This window comes from Dipteris shenzhenensis, chromosome 18 (assembly GCF_047967505.1).
Source record: "Dipteris shenzhenensis isolate YYH24624 ecotype China chromosome 18, Dip_SZ_1.0, whole genome shotgun sequence".
Lineage (NCBI taxonomy): Eukaryota > Viridiplantae > Streptophyta > Polypodiopsida > Gleicheniales > Dipteridaceae > Dipteris > Dipteris shenzhenensis.
The window spans coordinates 36,925,379-36,943,408 of NC_141613.1; the positions used below are offsets into that span (position 1 = coordinate 36,925,379).

Below are 18,030 nucleotides of genomic sequence, written 5' to 3' on the forward strand. Positions count from 1 at the left end.
CTTGATGCAGTATGCCTCATCACCAATCCTCCAAGTAATAGCAAATGATTGCATATCTGGGCATGTGTGCATGTGCAGGAGTGTGTATACATGCTCACTTATAGTAATGGATGCGCATAATGGGAGAGGGGACTAAATGCACTTTTGACAGGTTCTGCATTCAACGTAACTGGGAAAGTGCATGGCCGCAATAACGGTGCCGAATTTTATTATTTCTCAGTTGCATTTTTATGTAATCTGAGTCATCACATTTAAGATGCGGATTGATGCAGTTCCTTCTCATGTGACTAGAAAGAGAGATAATGACATAATCCAATCGCTCACAAGAATACTAAATTACAATTTGACCACACTGAGCAAAGTTAACCAGCCAACTGACTACATTACACTGCCCAACTTTGCTAGTTGCACTAAAATAATACATCTCATTGGCAAGGCCCTTTTTGCAGCATTTCAAATGCGGGCACATACAATGTCATTTCTACACATCTCATAGGAGTCCTCTTTGCAGCATTTCAAATATGGACACATACAAAGCCATTTCTAAGTATTTTGGAATATAATCAAATCAATAGGTTTAGGCAAGAATATAGATTCATTTGTCTCTGGATTCTTCCTTGAGTCAGGTGTGAGATGTCTACATGACGCAGGTCCAATGTAAAGTTTATAGCACTTGCCTTATGCAAGGTAATCCCTCTTTCCATGGCTGCATTCAGTACCTAAAATTCACCCAGACATTGCATCACCATGTTAAGATTAACTCAACATAAATTTTCACTCTACAAAGCGAAAGACAAAAAACATTGCCCAGCCAAGAAAGCAGCTCCAAATGATGCTACACAAAATCCAACATGAAATATGGTACATTGTGATGTGTTTCAGGTAGCAGAATGCCTCTCCGGTCGACATGGCAAGGAAATAGAACAATCGTGGAAATTGCGCCAACAAAACATGCCCAATGATAAGAAATGAGTGTTTCTTTTTCCCGGCCTTCAGAATGGGTGAACACTGAAGTTTCTTCCCGGTCGGACGAGCAAATATAAATCAATGATATGGCATCCAAATCATGTCGAGAAGTGCTCATCTCATGTGGAGACAGTAGCAATTCTCAAGATCTTTCACATTATTAAAGAGAGATGCTTCTCAAATCTTATGTAGGAGATTTACATATCAGGCTCTAATTGGCCAAGTATTTTATGCTATGTTAATGTGGACTACATTGGTGTTGTAAACAATCCTAAAAAGGCACAAGATGTTGCCTAAGTTTGAAGCATAAAGTTCTCACTTGAAATTTTGAGCTCTCTTGCAAGGCTGGTCTCCCTTTATCTTCAAATGAATGAATCTAAAATGAATGCTCACTTGCTGTGATAAATTACTGCATTTCTATCAAAAAGCAGATCTGGGAGTGGAGAGAAGGGTGTAGAAGAAGAAATTTGAAGACACAAGCACCTCTTCTAGGTATCATGCCCCCCATATTCCGTGGTAGGCTATATTGGGATCAATGCCTGCACGGAGGATTCATATGAATTGTGCCAGCCCAGTGCACATTGTCCCATGGAATCACGCTTTTAAAGATTATCTTGGATGGCATACAAAATCCTTTGACATTGGAGCAGTTGGTGCATCAATCTACAAGCATCAAAGATCCCCCACAGCCTTCCTCAAACACATGCCATCAAAGCATCTTGACCTTGAAGTTTAGACCATATCTTGGACTGCATGTTGCTTCTATGTGTGCAAACATTGACTGTGCAGCAAGAGAATTGGACATTGTGCCAAGGATCAGCAGCATCAAATGCACAATCTACATGAAGCCAAGAGCCTACAGTGACCACCAATTCAGCAACCACAACCAAAAGATCTGCTTTGAAACAGATGATATTATTGGCTGACATATTCTCTATATTCATCTTCATACGAAGAGAATATATCCAATCTTACACAACCCTTTTTTTGTTGAAAAAACCATAATAACAAAGAAGCAGGGGGGGGAGGGGGGATGATATGATACGATGGTAGTAGAGTCCACTTGCGACCAGGGTCTACGGGACTGGACACCACTATCAAATGGATGGTGGCTCTTTCATCCCCAAATTTCTGAGAAACAATTTTATACAGAACTTGCTATGCTGCAAGTATGTGTCTAGCTAACTGGTGTATTCAATAAAGGATTTTGTTGATGTGCCCTAACAACTCCTTAATGTAGGTGCCCAGATGCTTAGCGGGCTGTTCCAAGAAGGTTTTGAGACAAGCAAGATTGCAGCAGTATTTTCCCTTGATATGTGTGTATGCTCAAACAAGGAGGAGGGTGTGTTCTTGATTTTCTACCTCCCATGTGGTGAAGTTTTTGCAAGTTCTCGCATCCCTTGGAATTTTGGGTATTGTCCATCTAATCCTTTCCACCTCTAGATCATGAGAGCTGGTCCTTATTCTGCAGACTACATGCTGTTTGAGCTGTGATACGTCCTCCTCGAGGTACTTTTGCAGTTCATATGTATACATGGGATTGATCCCGTATGTAGAAGTCCATTTTCGATCCCGGGTCTTGAAATAATGTTCGCAGCATTTTATGCATAACCAGATTTCTGACATCTCCCACATCCTCAGGGATATCTGCAGCCTGTATTTCCCACAGCTCCCCCTGCTCTATGCTATCTCGTGGTTTTGGTGGCCTCCATTGCCTTGCTCGATGAGGTCCGATGAGAAATCATTTGTGGATTGTCACTATTTTTTTCTAATATGCCCTAGAGAGTCAGAGTGCTAATGAGGAGCATCCATAAGAACCATAGTTTCTACGAGCATAGTGTACAGGAATTTTTTCATTTCTCAGCTCCATAAATGTGCTTTGTGCTTTCTTGCATTTGTTTTGAAAGCTTTTCAGCCCTCAGGCACTCATTCCACTAAGCCCTAGGTATTTGTACAATGCAACTGCTTCTCTGTGCTATCCCGTGGTTTTTGTGACCTCCGTTGCCTTGCCTGATGAGAGATTATTTGTGGATTGTCTATTTTTTTCCTAATATGCCCTAGAGAGTCCGGATGCCCATGCGGAGCATCCATAGAGAACCACAGTTTGTAAGGAATTTTCACTCTCTCAGCTCCATAAACGTGCTTCCTGCATTTGTTTTGAAAGCTGTAAAGGTTTTCAGCCCACCCGATAATCTCCTTTCAAGGACCTCATTCCACTAACCCCTAGGTATTTGTATAATGCAACTACTTCTCTTTGAGCGTGAAGCACATCTGATTGTTTTGTGTCCCAATAATCATGACTTTAGTCTTGGGATTGTCTTGCATGGTGAAAATCTTTGTGGAACACCACTATGATGCATATGGGTATACAATTGATCTTTCCTATTCGCACTTGCGCCATTTTACATTAATTAACTTATTCGTGTCGCGCCATTACCCAATTAACCCAAGCATAAACACCACAGTTACTAATTCACTCCCTCCCTGCGTCTGCGCCTTTGCCTCCCCGCATCTGCGCCTCTCCCTCCCCGCTCCTCTCAGTTTCTTCCTCCTACGCATCTTCCCCACTCCTACACCTTAGCTTCTTCTTCCCTCCTATGCCTCCACTCCCTCTCTCTACTCTAGCCTCCCTCTCCCTCCCCTCCCCTCCCTCTCCCTTTCCCTCCTCTTTTGTTCCTCCTTTAGTTCTTCCCCGGGAGGCTTTCACAACCCCCCTTCTCCTCTCTTCAGCCTGGGCTGCTCTTTATAGCAGCCAGCAGAACGTTTTGGAGACCAGAAGCTTTTCCAAGAAGCTCATCCCCTTCTCTCGCATCTTCTGGGAATTCACACTATAGAATAAGGCTTTGATTACGTTAATTTTTTATAGTGGCCCCCCTCCCCTTTGTTACAGAAATTATTTAATTGCCCAATTTTCTCCCTAGGGGTCCCTATTGATGTAGTGTGCCAATGAGTGCTCTCGAACAAAGGAAGGACCACTGAGGGAAGATTTCATAGATCTCAAAGGAATCCTGAAATAATTCAAACATCACATTACAAGATTACTTGAAACACAAAATCCAAACATAGTTTCTTGCTACATATTAGCATCATATTTTGCATATTTATAGTCTCTGATGTAGACAATCCTCTCAATTACATCCTATCTTGTGTAGGAGGTTGAAGCTCCTTTGCTATGTAGTACATTTGAAAGCAAATGTAGGTTGAGGGGAGGTTTTACATCCTTCAAATTTGCTAGTATGTAGTGATAAATTCTTCTATGTCTTGCTCCTATAGTCCTGGAAATCTAGGATCTTTGACACTGGTGTCATTGTTGAAGTTTATCAAAATATCCAGCACCATGTTCTCCCTCAAACCAAAAAGAGTCTCAATGTCATGGAGGAATTGGTGGAGCTGCTTACTTGCATACCCGGGTGTTCGCAGAATTTACCCCATGCATTCAGGTGCGCCTGCATGTGCTTTTGTCTTTTGCAGAGAGAGCCACGCCGTTTGCATAGACAAGCAAGAGTAAGGCATAACCTGCAATTTGGACTGAAGATTTAGGGCAGATGTGGCCGGGCTTGATCTGATGGACTGGTCGAGATTTTCCAGACCCAATTGGCTGACTGGGCTTCAGCCTATGAAAGGGCTGACATTTTGGCCATACAACCAATGCAAACTGGAGCCTCTCCAAAGTCCCTGTGACAGCATAGGGTGTGGCAGAGTTTTCCTTTTGTAGTTCTCAGTACTTGCAGTCTCCTAGATTGCGATTTATCCAGCATCCTGGCTGGTGGTTCCTGCTCTTTCTGAGTGGATTTTGCCGACTTGTTGTGGATGAATCAACTTCGTTCTATTCTTCTACTTGCTGTTTATACTTACCGTTATTTCAGTAAGCGTATGTTGTAATCCTGAGGGTGTTTCTTGAGTGATTACCTGAGAGATCTGAGGTGCTTTTACTGCTTTAGGGTTTCTGTCCATAGAGTCCCCACTTCTAAGGGCTTTATCTTGTTGCTCTTTCTATTCCCTCAGTGTTTTGGTTAGCTCATCCGATATATTAGTTACCTAATCATGAATGGTGGTGATGATATCCTTGTGTTTTGGCACTTTGTCATTCTGGAACCTTACTATTTCCCCTTGTTCTGGTTGTTTCTGCATTTGTTGTTTTATGGTGCTGAATTTAGCATACCCCACCTCTACTCTCTTTTCACCACCAACAGTGTCTAAGAGAGCTCTTGCATATTTTCTTTGAATCACTCAATCACACTGATCAGCCAGGTGTTTCCTTCTGCATCTTGACCATTGCTTCAATCATCTTGCTCCTGGAGGACTTGTAGAAGTGAGGATAGGGGTCAAGTTGCCCTTCGGCCCAAGTGGGGTTTTCAGGGGGGTAAAATAGTGTGTGCGCCTTTGTTGCACAATGCAAAGTGAATGGTTGGTCTGTGTGAGCTGGAGGACGTCCCTGGCTGGAAAGCCCACAAATTAAACCGAGCAGTGAGTTGGAAGCATCCCTTTCTGGATTGGTCTGTGAGCTGAATTGGGGGAGGTGGGCTTTACTGACAGTCTCGACCTATCTCTAGGTTTCAGTAGTTGGGGGGTGTACATGACCCGGCTTGGGGCTGCCAAAGCTGCCCAGGTTGTGTCAAGCAGGTAGTTGCGTTGCTCAGGCAACCTTCCCTTTGCGCTACTGTTCAGATCACGCACACATAGGTGTCTTTTATATGCTCCCGAAAACAGTAGTTGGCAAAAGCAACGATATCATGTCAGGTGATGCACATACATAAGCTCCACTGCTTGTTGCTATGTCGAAGAATATACCCACACTCATTGGTACTACTATTATCGCCAGTCTCCCAAATGTACAACTGTACTGCTCGTCCAGGTAGCACTGACGCAATGCTCCAAATTAACAAAACTGCAAGCACTCCAAGCGATCACCAATCGATTGACGATACGATGAACCCACACCTAGCATAAAGGGTTCAGGAAAGCAGGTCTTCCACAACAGGTGTCGACCAGCAGGGGGAGCGAGAGGACCCGTCACCCCGTGGATGGGAATGGGTGTCCCGTGTCCCGTGGGGTTTGGGTTGATTGGAGCTCATGCGAACCTCAAAACGCGCCTCCGCTCAGAACAGCTTGGAACTCCTCATAGCTCCTCACCACTCAGAGACGAGTTTCTGCTTAAAAAAACCACTCAAAACCTCCTCTCTGCTCCTTACCACTCAATGCTAGAGGGAGGGATGCCTAAGACTGACATGACGTGCCAGACAAACGGCAAAAAAGGCCCAAATCAACAGTGACCAGACAGTTAGACACAAACCAGACCAGACAGACGGACATCCACAGACTAGACGGACAAACAACAGCAACCAGACAAACTGACCAAACACATACAGGAATAGACGGATGCCTACAACAAACTCAAACGGACCAGACAGACTAGAGGGATGGACAAAAAGAAAGAAAGAAAGAAAGAAATTTTATTAAAGGTCCACGGAAGGCCATACATGGCCTATGGGACACAAAATCATCCGAAAGGAAAATACATCATCAACGATGCGCCAACTAGGTGGCCTCATCGTAATACAGCTAAGATGCCAAAAATGGCTACAAAAATCAAAAATACAAAATGAAATGAAATAGAGTACCAAAAATGCCTAGATACAAAATGTAAAATATGAAATATGAGGAACATCGTCTTCCCTAAGGGGTCTGTGATCCAAAGAAATGATGGAAGTCATGGCCATCGACCATGCCTCCTGCCATGAGTGTGAAGATCTGGGCGAGTGTCAAGTGGGCTGCTGGCGGTGCCAAGTCTCCATGGAGCAATCTCCTCCGAAAATCTGCCATCATCCTCCGTCGTCTAGAAATAAAGCGATGGGTACGGCCTCTGTGTAAGATCATCCTGCGGTGCTGCCGGATCATGTCATATGTACATCCTCGGGGTGGAACCATCGGTGCTCAGCTGGGCTATCTCTGTGCTCATGGTCCTGCGCCTCGTCCTGCTCCTCATGAATAACCAGGTCTCTGGCAAGGATGCGACGGTGCTCTCTGAGGAATCTCTCTTTGTATCTGGTGATCTCCCTGATAACGCTAAGCAATACTGATCCTCATACTCCATAATCCGAGAGAGAGGTCCAAATCCGTGCCCAAATAAACAGTGAAATCTGCCACGGATCTCATAATATAAAGGGCATCTGCAAACAAAGTGCTCCTCAGTCTCCACCTCCCCCATAGTGCAACAAGGGCATATCCTGGTCTCTCGCCTGGGTCTATGTCCGGTAGCTGTACGACGCATCCTGCCGGCCTCAACGTCTAATCTGTGGGAAGATACCCTGAGCTGGCCCAAGGCAATCCTGAGTGAGTGCGACATATGAACGCCAATATATCCTGGGGATATGATGAAGCCATCCTCTGAAATCTTGAGAAAATGGTCACGATATGTGGCCATCTTCGTAGGAAGCTCCGTGGGATGAACCCAAGTGCGAAACGTGTGTAGCTGCAACAAATCTGCCCTGATAACCTGACTGAGCTCATGTCGAGTGAGAGGGAGGCGAGGGGCATCTATGCTGTATCGAAATGGTGGCAGCCTATCCATATCCAAGCCCAACGAGGTGAGCCAGGTGAAGGGTGTGTGGTACCAACAAAAAGTATGACCTCTCTCCACTAACATCTGCGAGGATGTCAGTGCTAGCCACGGTAATCGTGCTCTGCCTGCTGCTCAGTCTCTGAGCGCCCTGATCTTATGCAAGTATGTAACTGACTAAAATGCTGCATCTAGTGCTAGGGGTGTAGCTCCGAACTCTGCGAGCATAATTTGATGCGGTACCATGGGCTTCGCTCTGATCAATCTGGAGAACATGATGATCTGTAACCTCTCTACTCGTCTCCAATCTGCAACACTGAGATCTCCTGCCCAAAAGGGGCTAGCATACATGGCTACAGGTCTCACCAGCGTATCGAAAAGTAAGGACTTCGTGTCGGGATGCTGAAAATGTGACTGTGCACACTGCCTCTCGAGAAGAGCCAAGGCGGCATACCCTCTACTGATCCTATCTCGTGCTGCATGCGTCATGGAGAAGACTAAACCTCTAAATGTGGCACCCAAATATGTATACTCCCTGACTAGCTCCACCTCCTGCCCATCAAATGTGAAAGAGAACTCGCCTCTCCTATAAACCTGGTATGACGTGTTGAAGACCATGACTTTGGTCTTCCCAAGGTTTACAGACAACCCTCTGTCCTGACAAAAGCTGTGGGGTGCATGGAGATGTGCCTGTAAACCCTGCTGGGAGGAAGAAATAAGAACCACGTCATCTGCATAGAGGAGAATCGGTATCGTGGATCCTGCCAGTAAAGAACCTGTACCACCCATCGTCTGTATGTACATCTCTAACTCATCGATATAGAGACCAAAGAGTGTCAGAGACAAAGGACACCCTTGCTTCACCCCTATCGTACTGCGTACTTCCCCCGACAGCCCCGCCCGTGTCCTGACTCTACCTGTGACTCTCTCATACAAGGCCATGATCGCCCATTGAATCTCCCCACTGAATCCCAAGTCACGAAGTCGCTGGAAGAGTCTGAAACGCGGCACAGTGTCAAATGCCTTTCTGAAGTCCACGAAGCAACAATAGAGCCATTGCTTACGTGACTTCGCCTCCTCAATCAAAGCCCTGAGTGTGAAGATATGATCTAGAGTCGAGTGCTCTGCACGAAATCCTGCCTGCCCTCTAGTTCTCATACCTGTCGCCTCGGCATGGTCATTTATATGTCCTTCTAGAATGGTCGCATAAATCTTGGCCATGACATGGCCAATCATAATGGTCCTCTAGTTCGACACCTCCAAAGGATCCCCCGACTTGTGTATGGATACTATAGTACTATAGTATGAGAGAGAGAGAGAGAGAGAGAGAGAGAGAGAGAGAGGATTTTTAACATCTATGGAAGGCCTATGAAACCAAAAACACCTACATCATGTGATCCAGCATCGTACAAGCAGGGGAGCTAGAGATACTCTAGAGTAGCCTAGAGTGTGTCTGTGCTCACACTCTGTAGGAACCTGAGCTCATCATGAGTGAGTTACAAGCTCTGTATGAGCTTGTCTTGAGCTTATCATGAGCTCTATGTTAGCCCTGCTAGGGACCATCTTGATGGATGTGAAACATGGTGGTGATTTACTGCTAATGTGATATGCTCGCCTTGGTCATTTGGACATGTGGATGTCATGAAATCATGGCTGGTCCCATGTACATAGTGTAAGGCTTGGCCATGAGGAGCAGCTTGCAAGCCGCCAAGATCAAGGCAGATGGTAGGCGGCCAGGTAGCAGCCTTAAGTCGAGCAACCTATTGGGATAGTGACGAGTCAATTGCATGCTTGTGGCACCCAAGCAAACACTCAGTGGCCAGGAGAGAAGAATTTGTGTGTTTCCGTTTCTATGACCGGCAATTATTTATGTATCCCCGTTTCATATTGTTCTTTAGATTTCTTATCAATGTGAAGCAATCATAACGGCATAGGAATGGACATATGGTGGCATATAGGTGAAAAACAATTGAGCTGGTTGCAATACAAGCAGATAGGGAGTTGAAGCCTAGGAGTGATCAAACAAAGGGGTATCTATCTATCGACCCACTAAAGGCAAGCAACTCATCGTACAAGGACTCACAAGGACAACCTTACCCCACCAGGAGTGACGATTCAATACACAGCACCCATAGAGAGGCTATACTCAAAGTAGGTGCAGCCAACAAAAGGTCAATCACTCTTTGCTAAAGTTGAGCATGTGATGTAGAAATGTATAAGAGGCCAACAAATGGATAGGAACAACCGACGAATGGAGACGAGCAACCAACCAATGGGGTCAACAAGGCGATTCAGCCAACCAATGGAAAGGAGAGAGCAAGATAGACTCCATGGGAAGGAGGAGAGAAACTAGTGTGATTTCCACCATGGAATGCAGAGAGGGAGTACTATATTACTGTGGGCGTGGAGAAAGAAGATGGAGTGACGTAAAGATGAGAAGTGTTTTGAACTGCGTGTACCACCGTCAGTTGTGGAGTACCAAAGCTAAGTGTGTCTTTTGATTCATCTTTGTCTGTTCTGCACCTCGCGACTCCATAGCATAATCTCACACGCACTCTCACTTAAACATGGCCATGTTTCTTCCTTACGGCGAATTCATGTCATGCATTGCACTGGGAAACACCTCCTTTCATAAGCGGTCCTAGGCTAGTAGTATTACTTCCATACGTGATACGACCCACTCTTCAATAAATTTTGGTAATCACACGGGGCACGTTGTGCGAGGTCATATGTGAAAAGAGTGCATTGTCTCGATCTTTCCTTCGTGAGTTTTTCACCACGTTGCAAGGTTCTTTGTCTTGAGTCGTCGTTTGAAGTGAGCAACATCCTTGCCCCTTCTCAAAGGGACTAAGTGAACAAAGAGGTACTTAGGAGATTAAAGGAAAAGCAACCCACAAGAATGGGGACGGGTAGGTTAGCATGGGTACATACTTGATGAAACATCACATCCTCAACCATAATTTGTGCCCACAGTGAGCTTGCTTCTCACAATGCACCTGCTCTTGAGGTTGCGAGAGCTAGCAACTTTCTGAAAGCCCTTGTTGACCTAGAGCAAGAGAAGTGCTCAAATTCTAATAGGAATCCCCACTCTAATGAGGAGAATTTGTGAAGCGGGGACACATGACTAGGAGGAACCTTGGAAGAAGGCGAACACAAAGAAACCAAAGTCATTGAAGCATCCAGAACAAGAGTCGGAGGCGACATTCCCCCGCCACCACTCCCATCACCCCTCACCGCAAGAGAGGGCATGTTTGCTTGAGCTGCTAAACAAGATGCATCTGAAAACTGGAGGAGAATATGAGCATACCTATTTCCATATATTTCCTTATTTTCTAGAGGTTGCCATTGATATATGGTCCATTCAATTTCCAGCAACCCAAATACCACTTCTAATTGTGGAAAATCTCTCCACTATGAAGATGAAGTTAGGATGAGGCATTTCGAGGTACAAGAATGCAGCCCAAACAGCCTGCAAGTGATCTGCAAACAAGGTAACTCACCAAATTTTTATTACGACAAGCCGGGAGTGTGAGAAGGGGAGAGAGCAAGAGCAGGAGAGTGAGAGAGCTGAAAACAATAGTTGCAATTAGATGAGTGTGTACAACTGAATAAAGTGATAGGTTTTGTCTAAGTGACAAAACCTTATCCTTCACTAACCGTAGTTAGTGAAATAACTGTGGTTAGAGGGAAAAACCTCTAAGTGAGGGAAAAGTACCCCTAACCTACTTATTACATTACATTGGTCACTGCTAAATTATAGCAATAATTCTAACACCCCCCTGCAGTGCCAATGTCATGTACAAGGAAATGGTCAATCATCAAAAGGAGATAAGTTCAGGGCACTGCGAAATGCCTCAAACTTTTCACGTGGAAGTGCTTTGGTGAAAATGTCTGCAACATTGTCATGTGTTGACACATAGATCATGCTGATCTCTCCTGCATGCAACTTCTCTCTGACGTAGTGATAGTGAACCTCAATGTGCTTCGTGCGAGCATGAAACACGGGATTCTTTGCCACTGCAATAGCACTCTGACTATCAGTGAGAATTGGAGAAGGACCCTCCAATGAAAGATGAAGATCAGCAAATAAACGACGCAGCCAAACACATTCAACTGTCGCTGTGAAAGCTGCCCTGTACTCAGCTTCACATGAAGAGGTAGCCACTGTAGCTTGTTTCTTGCTCAACCAAGAAATACACGCTTTGCCCAAAAAGAAACAATTGCCACTTGTGGACTGTCTAGTGTCATAATCTCCAGCCCAATCTGAGTCACTGTAGGCATGCATCTGCAAGTCACCCCCCCTGGGAAACATCAAGCCAAAAGACTTGGTACCTTGCAAATAACAAAAGATGTGTTTTACAGCCTGCCAATGCATAGTCTTTGGGCTGTGCATATATCTACTCACCTGAGAAACTGCAAACTGAATATCAGGTCGTGAATTGCAGAGATAAATGAGGCATCCAACAGCCTGACTGTAGAGTGTGACATCAAATGATTCACCTGCTTCATGCATTGTAAGCTTCAGCCCCGGCTCCATGGGAGTAGCTATGGGCTTACAATCCTGCATGTTGAATCTGTCCAAGAGTTTTTGCACATACTTGGATTGAGACATACCGATGCCACTTTGCTCTTGAGTGAACTGGATCCCCAAATAAAAGTGTAGCAGCCCCAAATCTGACATGTCAAAAGTGGTCAGCAATTCAGCTTTAAAATCTGCAATATTATCTTCATTTGACCCTGTGAGCAATAAGTCATCTACATAAAGAATGATGACTAAAATATCCCCCCCATCCTTCTTGATGTAGAGGGTGCTTTCAGTTGGACTGTTGTGCAGCCCCTTGCTGGTCAGAAAGGCATGAATCTTTGCATACCATGCACGTGGGGCCTGTTTCAGCCCATACAAAGCTTTATTGAGCTTGCATACCTGAAGTGCATTTCCTGAAATTTCAAAGCCTGGAGGTTGTTTGACATAAACCTCTTCCAATAAGGAAGGCTTTTTTTATGTCCAACTGATGAACATTCCATTGAAAATTTGCAGCCATTGCAATAACTGACCGGATGGTTGTCATTCTGGATGTAGGAGCAAAAGTCTCCTCATAGTCTATGCCCTTTTTCTGAGCATATCCTTTTGCGACCAGCCTTGCCTTGTACCTGTCAATGGTGCCATCTGGCTTTCTTTTAACTTTGAAAACCCACCGTGTACCTATGGCATGTTTACCTGGTGGCAAATCGACAACTTCCCATGTCTGATTTTTCTGAATGGACTGCAACTCATCGTGCATGGCATTCATCCAATGCACATTATCCTGTGCCTCTTCAAATGTCTCAGGTTCCTCCTCATCAAGAAGAGTACCGGCATAAGCTGATTCAACTGAAAGAGCACCTCCCCCATGCCTTACTGCACTCCGAGTTCTACCAGGTAATGGAGCATCAATTTTACTCTCCCTGAGAGTTTGTAACAGCCAATTTGGGACTGTTTTTGCTGCATGTATATCTGCAATTTCTTGCTGAACAACCTCTTCCATGGCTTGTGGAGGTGGTATGACATCCTGTGGCTGAATTGGAGCATGTGGAGGTATCTGAAAATTCTGATTTTCATCAGATATATCAACAGGGGAACCCAAGGCAATGGGTAGTAACCCCTCAAAGACATCACCAGAAGAAGAAGGCATATCAAATTCAGCTTGAGTGTGAGCTGAATTTTCTGAAAATATTACATCTCTACTGACAATAATCTTGCGTGTGACAGGATTGTAGAGACGGTAGCCCTTGCTCTCTGCACTGTACCCAACAAAAATGCATTTGATTGCCTTATCAGACAACTTATGCTAAAACTCAACAGGCACATAAGCATATGCAAGGCATCCAAAGACACGGAAATGATCCACAGAAGGCTTTCTCCCTTGCCAAACTTCATAGGGAGTCTTGGTCTTCAAAGCTTTTGTGGGTGCCCGATTCAAAACATAATTGGCACACATGAGACCTTCAAGCCGAAATTTGTGAGGCAATTTTTTGTTTTTCAGCATACATCTATCCATCTCCATAAGAGTACGATTTTTCCTCTCAGCTTTGCCATTTTGCTGAGGAGTTAGCCTCACTGTTATCTGATGTATAATGCCCTTGTCTTTCAAAAAAGCATCAAAATCTACAGACAAGTACTCCCCTCCTCTATCTGTGCGTAATGTCTGTATCTTGAGTCCGGATTCATTCTCAACCATGGGTGCAAAGTGTTTGAAAACCATAAACACTTCTGATTTGCGTTTCAGCCCATAAACCCAAGTGTAGTTGGAGTAGTCATCTATAAAAGTGACAAAGTAAAGATGACCACCCAATGATGGAGTCCTCATGGGACCACAGACATCACTATGGATAAGCTGTAATTTTCGAACAGCTTTAACTGATCCATCCTTCTTAAAAAGAGATCTGTGCATTTTACCAAGAATGCACCCTTCACAGGCATGTGGAGGAGGTGTTTCAAAAGGAGGCAATGCATCAACCATGGCATGTTTTTGAAGCGTCATCAAGCTACCATAATGCATGTGTCCATATCTGGCATGCCATAACTCCGCATTCTACATAGCAACAGTAGGAGTGGAAACTGCAAGAGCATGTGCTGGTCTTTTCTCATACATGTCAAGCTGAAAAAGACCACGTAACAAAGTGCCAGACAATCTCAAGGCATACTCATGCTCTCTATCATGGATTGCACACTTGTCATCTTCAAAAATGACCTGAAATCCAGCTCTGTTAAGAGTGGACACTGAAAGTGGATTTTTTGTGATACCAGGCACATACAAGACATCAGAAATTCTGAATGTTGAGCCATCAATGGCTGTAAGTTCAACTTCTCCTGTACCACGAACTGAATAGGAGGAGTTGTTGGCACATGTGACCTTTTTACCAACGGGTGGTGGATGCAGAGATGTGAAGAGACACTTCCTGGAAGTGATATGCTTTGAGGCACCGCTGTCAAAATACCATGTATTTTGTGTCTCATTGACATTGAAAGCTGATGCATCCTTGGAAGAATCATAACTGCATGTCAGAAAAGCATAAGTGTCATCATTACAAGTGGCTGTACTATCCCGAGCAGCCAACTGAGAGTCCGAAATGCAAGACAAGAAGGCATAGTCGTGCTCCACAAAGTTGGCTGTAGCTTGCTCATTGTCAGATGCATGAGGAGCTGAATCTGAGACAGCCATACCAGAGCTGTTTTTCTTTTCTTTTGCAAGCCTTTTCTTGCATTCTCCAATGTAGTGACCTGGCTTTTTGCAGTAATGACATATTCCCTTCTTCTTGGGCCTACCTGCATCACCCTTAGCCTTTTGAGAAGCCTGTCCTGAACCACTGGAAGGTTGATTTGCTGAAGTCTTTGCCTGTCCCTTTACTTTAGGCTTGAATTTTGAGAGCATGGCATGTTCACCTGCTCGTGAAGCCATGTTTTTCCTGGTCTGCTCTTCCTGCAGCAGAAGTCCTATCAACTCATGAAAAGTGAGAGGATTTGCACCCCCCCTCAACGACAAATTCAGCGAGGTATGAAAGCTGAGATAAGACTCAGGAAAAGAATTCAGAGTAGTGGTAATCATCTCTGAATCAGGAATGATCTCATCAATATTCAGCAACTGCTCTCGTAAATCATGTAGCTTTGTGAGGTGCACTGACATGGAGTCACCCTCTTCCATATGTGTATGAGACAATTCTCTTTTCAAAAAAGACACCCTGGCATCATTCCGAGCTGCATACATGCTCTCCAAAATATCCCATGCTGCCTTTGAGGTCTTACACGACCGGATATGTGGAATGATGAATCTTTTCACTGAAAGAGAAATACACGACAAAGCTAAAGCATCACGTGAATCCCATCTCTTCTGCTCTGGAGTGGTAGGTATAACTGCACCAATAACTTGTGCTGCAGCTGTACCCTGTGCACGACCTCTGCCTCCTCCTTGTTGGGGAGGGGTATTAGGTGCCACATTTGCTGGCCGGAACTCATCCCCACTTACATAGTCCCATAAATTACGAGAAATCAGAATATTGCGTACCATAAAGCTCCAGAGGGAGTAGTTGGTACCATCCAGCTTATCCTCTTGTGAGAGACCACTGAAACCGAAATCATTCTAATTTTGTTGGGCCATGTCTGAGAAAGAAAATACAGCAAATGCAAATCTGAATTCCCTTGCTGGGAATGAAGTGCACAATCCCAAAAAACACAGCCAAACACTGGCTAAAAATGCAACTCAAATCTCTGTAATGTCTCTGTCAGAAATCTGCCAGAGCATCCAATTTCTCCCAAAACCTGCCAAAAGCGCTTCAAAACACTCACAGAAAGGCAGTGTGAACTGAAACCTGTCGAATTGCTCTCCCAACACAAAAGCCCCAATTTGTGGCTTGAAATTGCAACCAGAAAGGGGCAAATGGTCTGAAAGCCCCAAATGTTGCACAAATTGCTCTCTATCTGCAAAAGCCCCTAATTTCACTGCGAAATTGCAGTGTAATTGCAAAAGCCCCAAATGTTGAGGTGAAATTGAGATGAAATTGGGGCAAATCCAAGAAAAGCCCCAAATTTTACAAAATGCCCAATTTAAAGAATATGCTCAAATCTGCCCAAAAACAGCTCTGCCAAACAATGGCTTCCTGCAAACTGTACCTCCAAAGAAAATAACCTGCACAGAGAGTCCTTCCTAGCACAACACCTGCAAACGAAGCAGTCCCGTACTAGTTGTACGAACTGCTGCAGGAATATGTTGGCAGTGTACGGTTGTACAGAATAGTACGGATGGCCGTATTGTTGTACGGACTAGTACACGTCGTTGGAGCAGCTTATGCATGTACGTACGGCAATGTACGGTAGGTACAACAGCACCTGTACGAACGGACTGCATGTGTACGGAATAGTACGGACGCCTGACAAACTGACGACGAAATGATGCAGGAGTAGTACGATCGACGCAGGTGTAGGGCTGGCAACGACGAACCATGCGGAACTGTACGGCGAAGATACCACCTGGCAGTTTGTACGGATGAGGCTGCAGGCTGTACGACGCCTATGTACGGAATGGAGCTGCAGGCTGTACAGCGCTGCAGTTGTACGGGCGACGATACCAAATGTGCTGCAGGCGTTGGTACGGCGACGCAGATGCAGTACGGACTGTACGGAATCAGTCCGTACAGATTGTACGGACTGTCTGTACAGATGACGAACTGATGGAGCAGGGAGCTTGCGGGCTGGAGTTGGAGGCGAATGTGCAGCAGGAGCAAATGCACGAAGAACCCGCTCTGATACCAAATGTGAGAAGGGGAGAGAGCAAAGTGAGAGCAAGAGCAGGAGAGTGAGAGAGCTAAAAACGATAGTTGCAATTAGATGAGTGTGTACAACTGAATAGAGTGATAGGTTTTGTCTAAGTGACAAAACCTTATCCTTCACTAACCGTAGTTAGTGAACTAACTGTGGTTAGGGGGAAAAACCTCTAAGTGAGGGAAAAGTGCCCCTAACCTACTTATTACATTACATTGGTCACTGCTAAATTATAGCAATAATTCTAACAAGGAGGGCTTATATGAAAAGTTTAAAGCTGTAAATGTTAGTTTCTTTCATTTTCTAGCATAGTTTTATGTCACATGATGACGTGGCATTCCGGTTCCCGTTCCTCCGTTCCCCCTTCCCGGAACCTTCCTGTTCCAACGCCCAAATTTCCGGAACGTTCCCGTTCCCTGATAAGTATGATTAGGACTGTTTTCTTCAAGAGTGGAGCGGCTCCCCATTCTTCTCCGAGGCCCCCACAGGGTTGAGGTGGCACTTTCAGCCTCAACCTTGGATTTTCTCTAGCTCTTTTACAAGAGCTTGATTTGACCCTATAAGGGTATTTGTATTTTCATGCCTGGCATGATGTACTTTTCTGTTGAGTTTCACTCTCAGCATTTCTTTCATAGAATCCTTGTCTTTGATAACAAAATTTGTTTACCAAAATGTTTACCTTGCAATAAGAGCACACATCAATTGGCTAACTCCAATGGTTTTGGATTAGTGATGAGGACTCTCTTATCTTAGAGTTGGATTTTGGCTTCACTTGGATCTAAAAAGGTCTTTCAGTTAGATATTTGGCCTGTTAGTTTGGCAATGGCATCTCTTCATCTTATTAGCACATTGCTCCCTTGATGGAGAATATAAGGACACAGCTCATTTGGAGTTCAGCCAGGCTAGATCTCACCTGTAGCCACCACTTGGTTTGTTTGCTCCTCTAGGGGTTGTATTTCTCAATTTAAAAGGCATGTCAAGAACTTTCTGTGGAGTGGTCTAGGGCTCCATTTCTCAATGTAATGTAAAATCTGGGTATGGAGAATAGAAGGAAAGCAATTCAAGAACTATAGGTAGTATGTCAGCAAACACAAAGACAGACGTAGTTTATTCATGATCAATAGCCACATATAGACACACAAACAAGTACACATACAAGCCCAAATGAAATTCCGAGTCCTCAATAAACCCCCCTTCGGAGCTAAGGTAA

General features: G+C 44.6%; 1 protein-coding gene across 6 annotated transcripts in view; it reads right to left on the reverse strand.

Moving 5' to 3' along the window:
- Nucleotides 1–323: 323 nt before the first annotated feature.
- Nucleotides 324–18,030, reverse strand: part of LOC147891182 (uncharacterized) — a 161,213-nt gene continuing 143,506 nt past the window's right edge. For all 6 annotated transcript variants that reach the window (XM_087390081.1, XM_087390085.1, XM_087390084.1 and 3 more), the window contains one exon: nt 324–719. In XM_087390081.1, the coding sequence (XP_087246207.1) occupies nt 564–719 (156 nt within the window). In that variant the 3' untranslated portion in view covers nt 324–563. The remainder of the gene's footprint in view (nt 720–18,030) is intronic.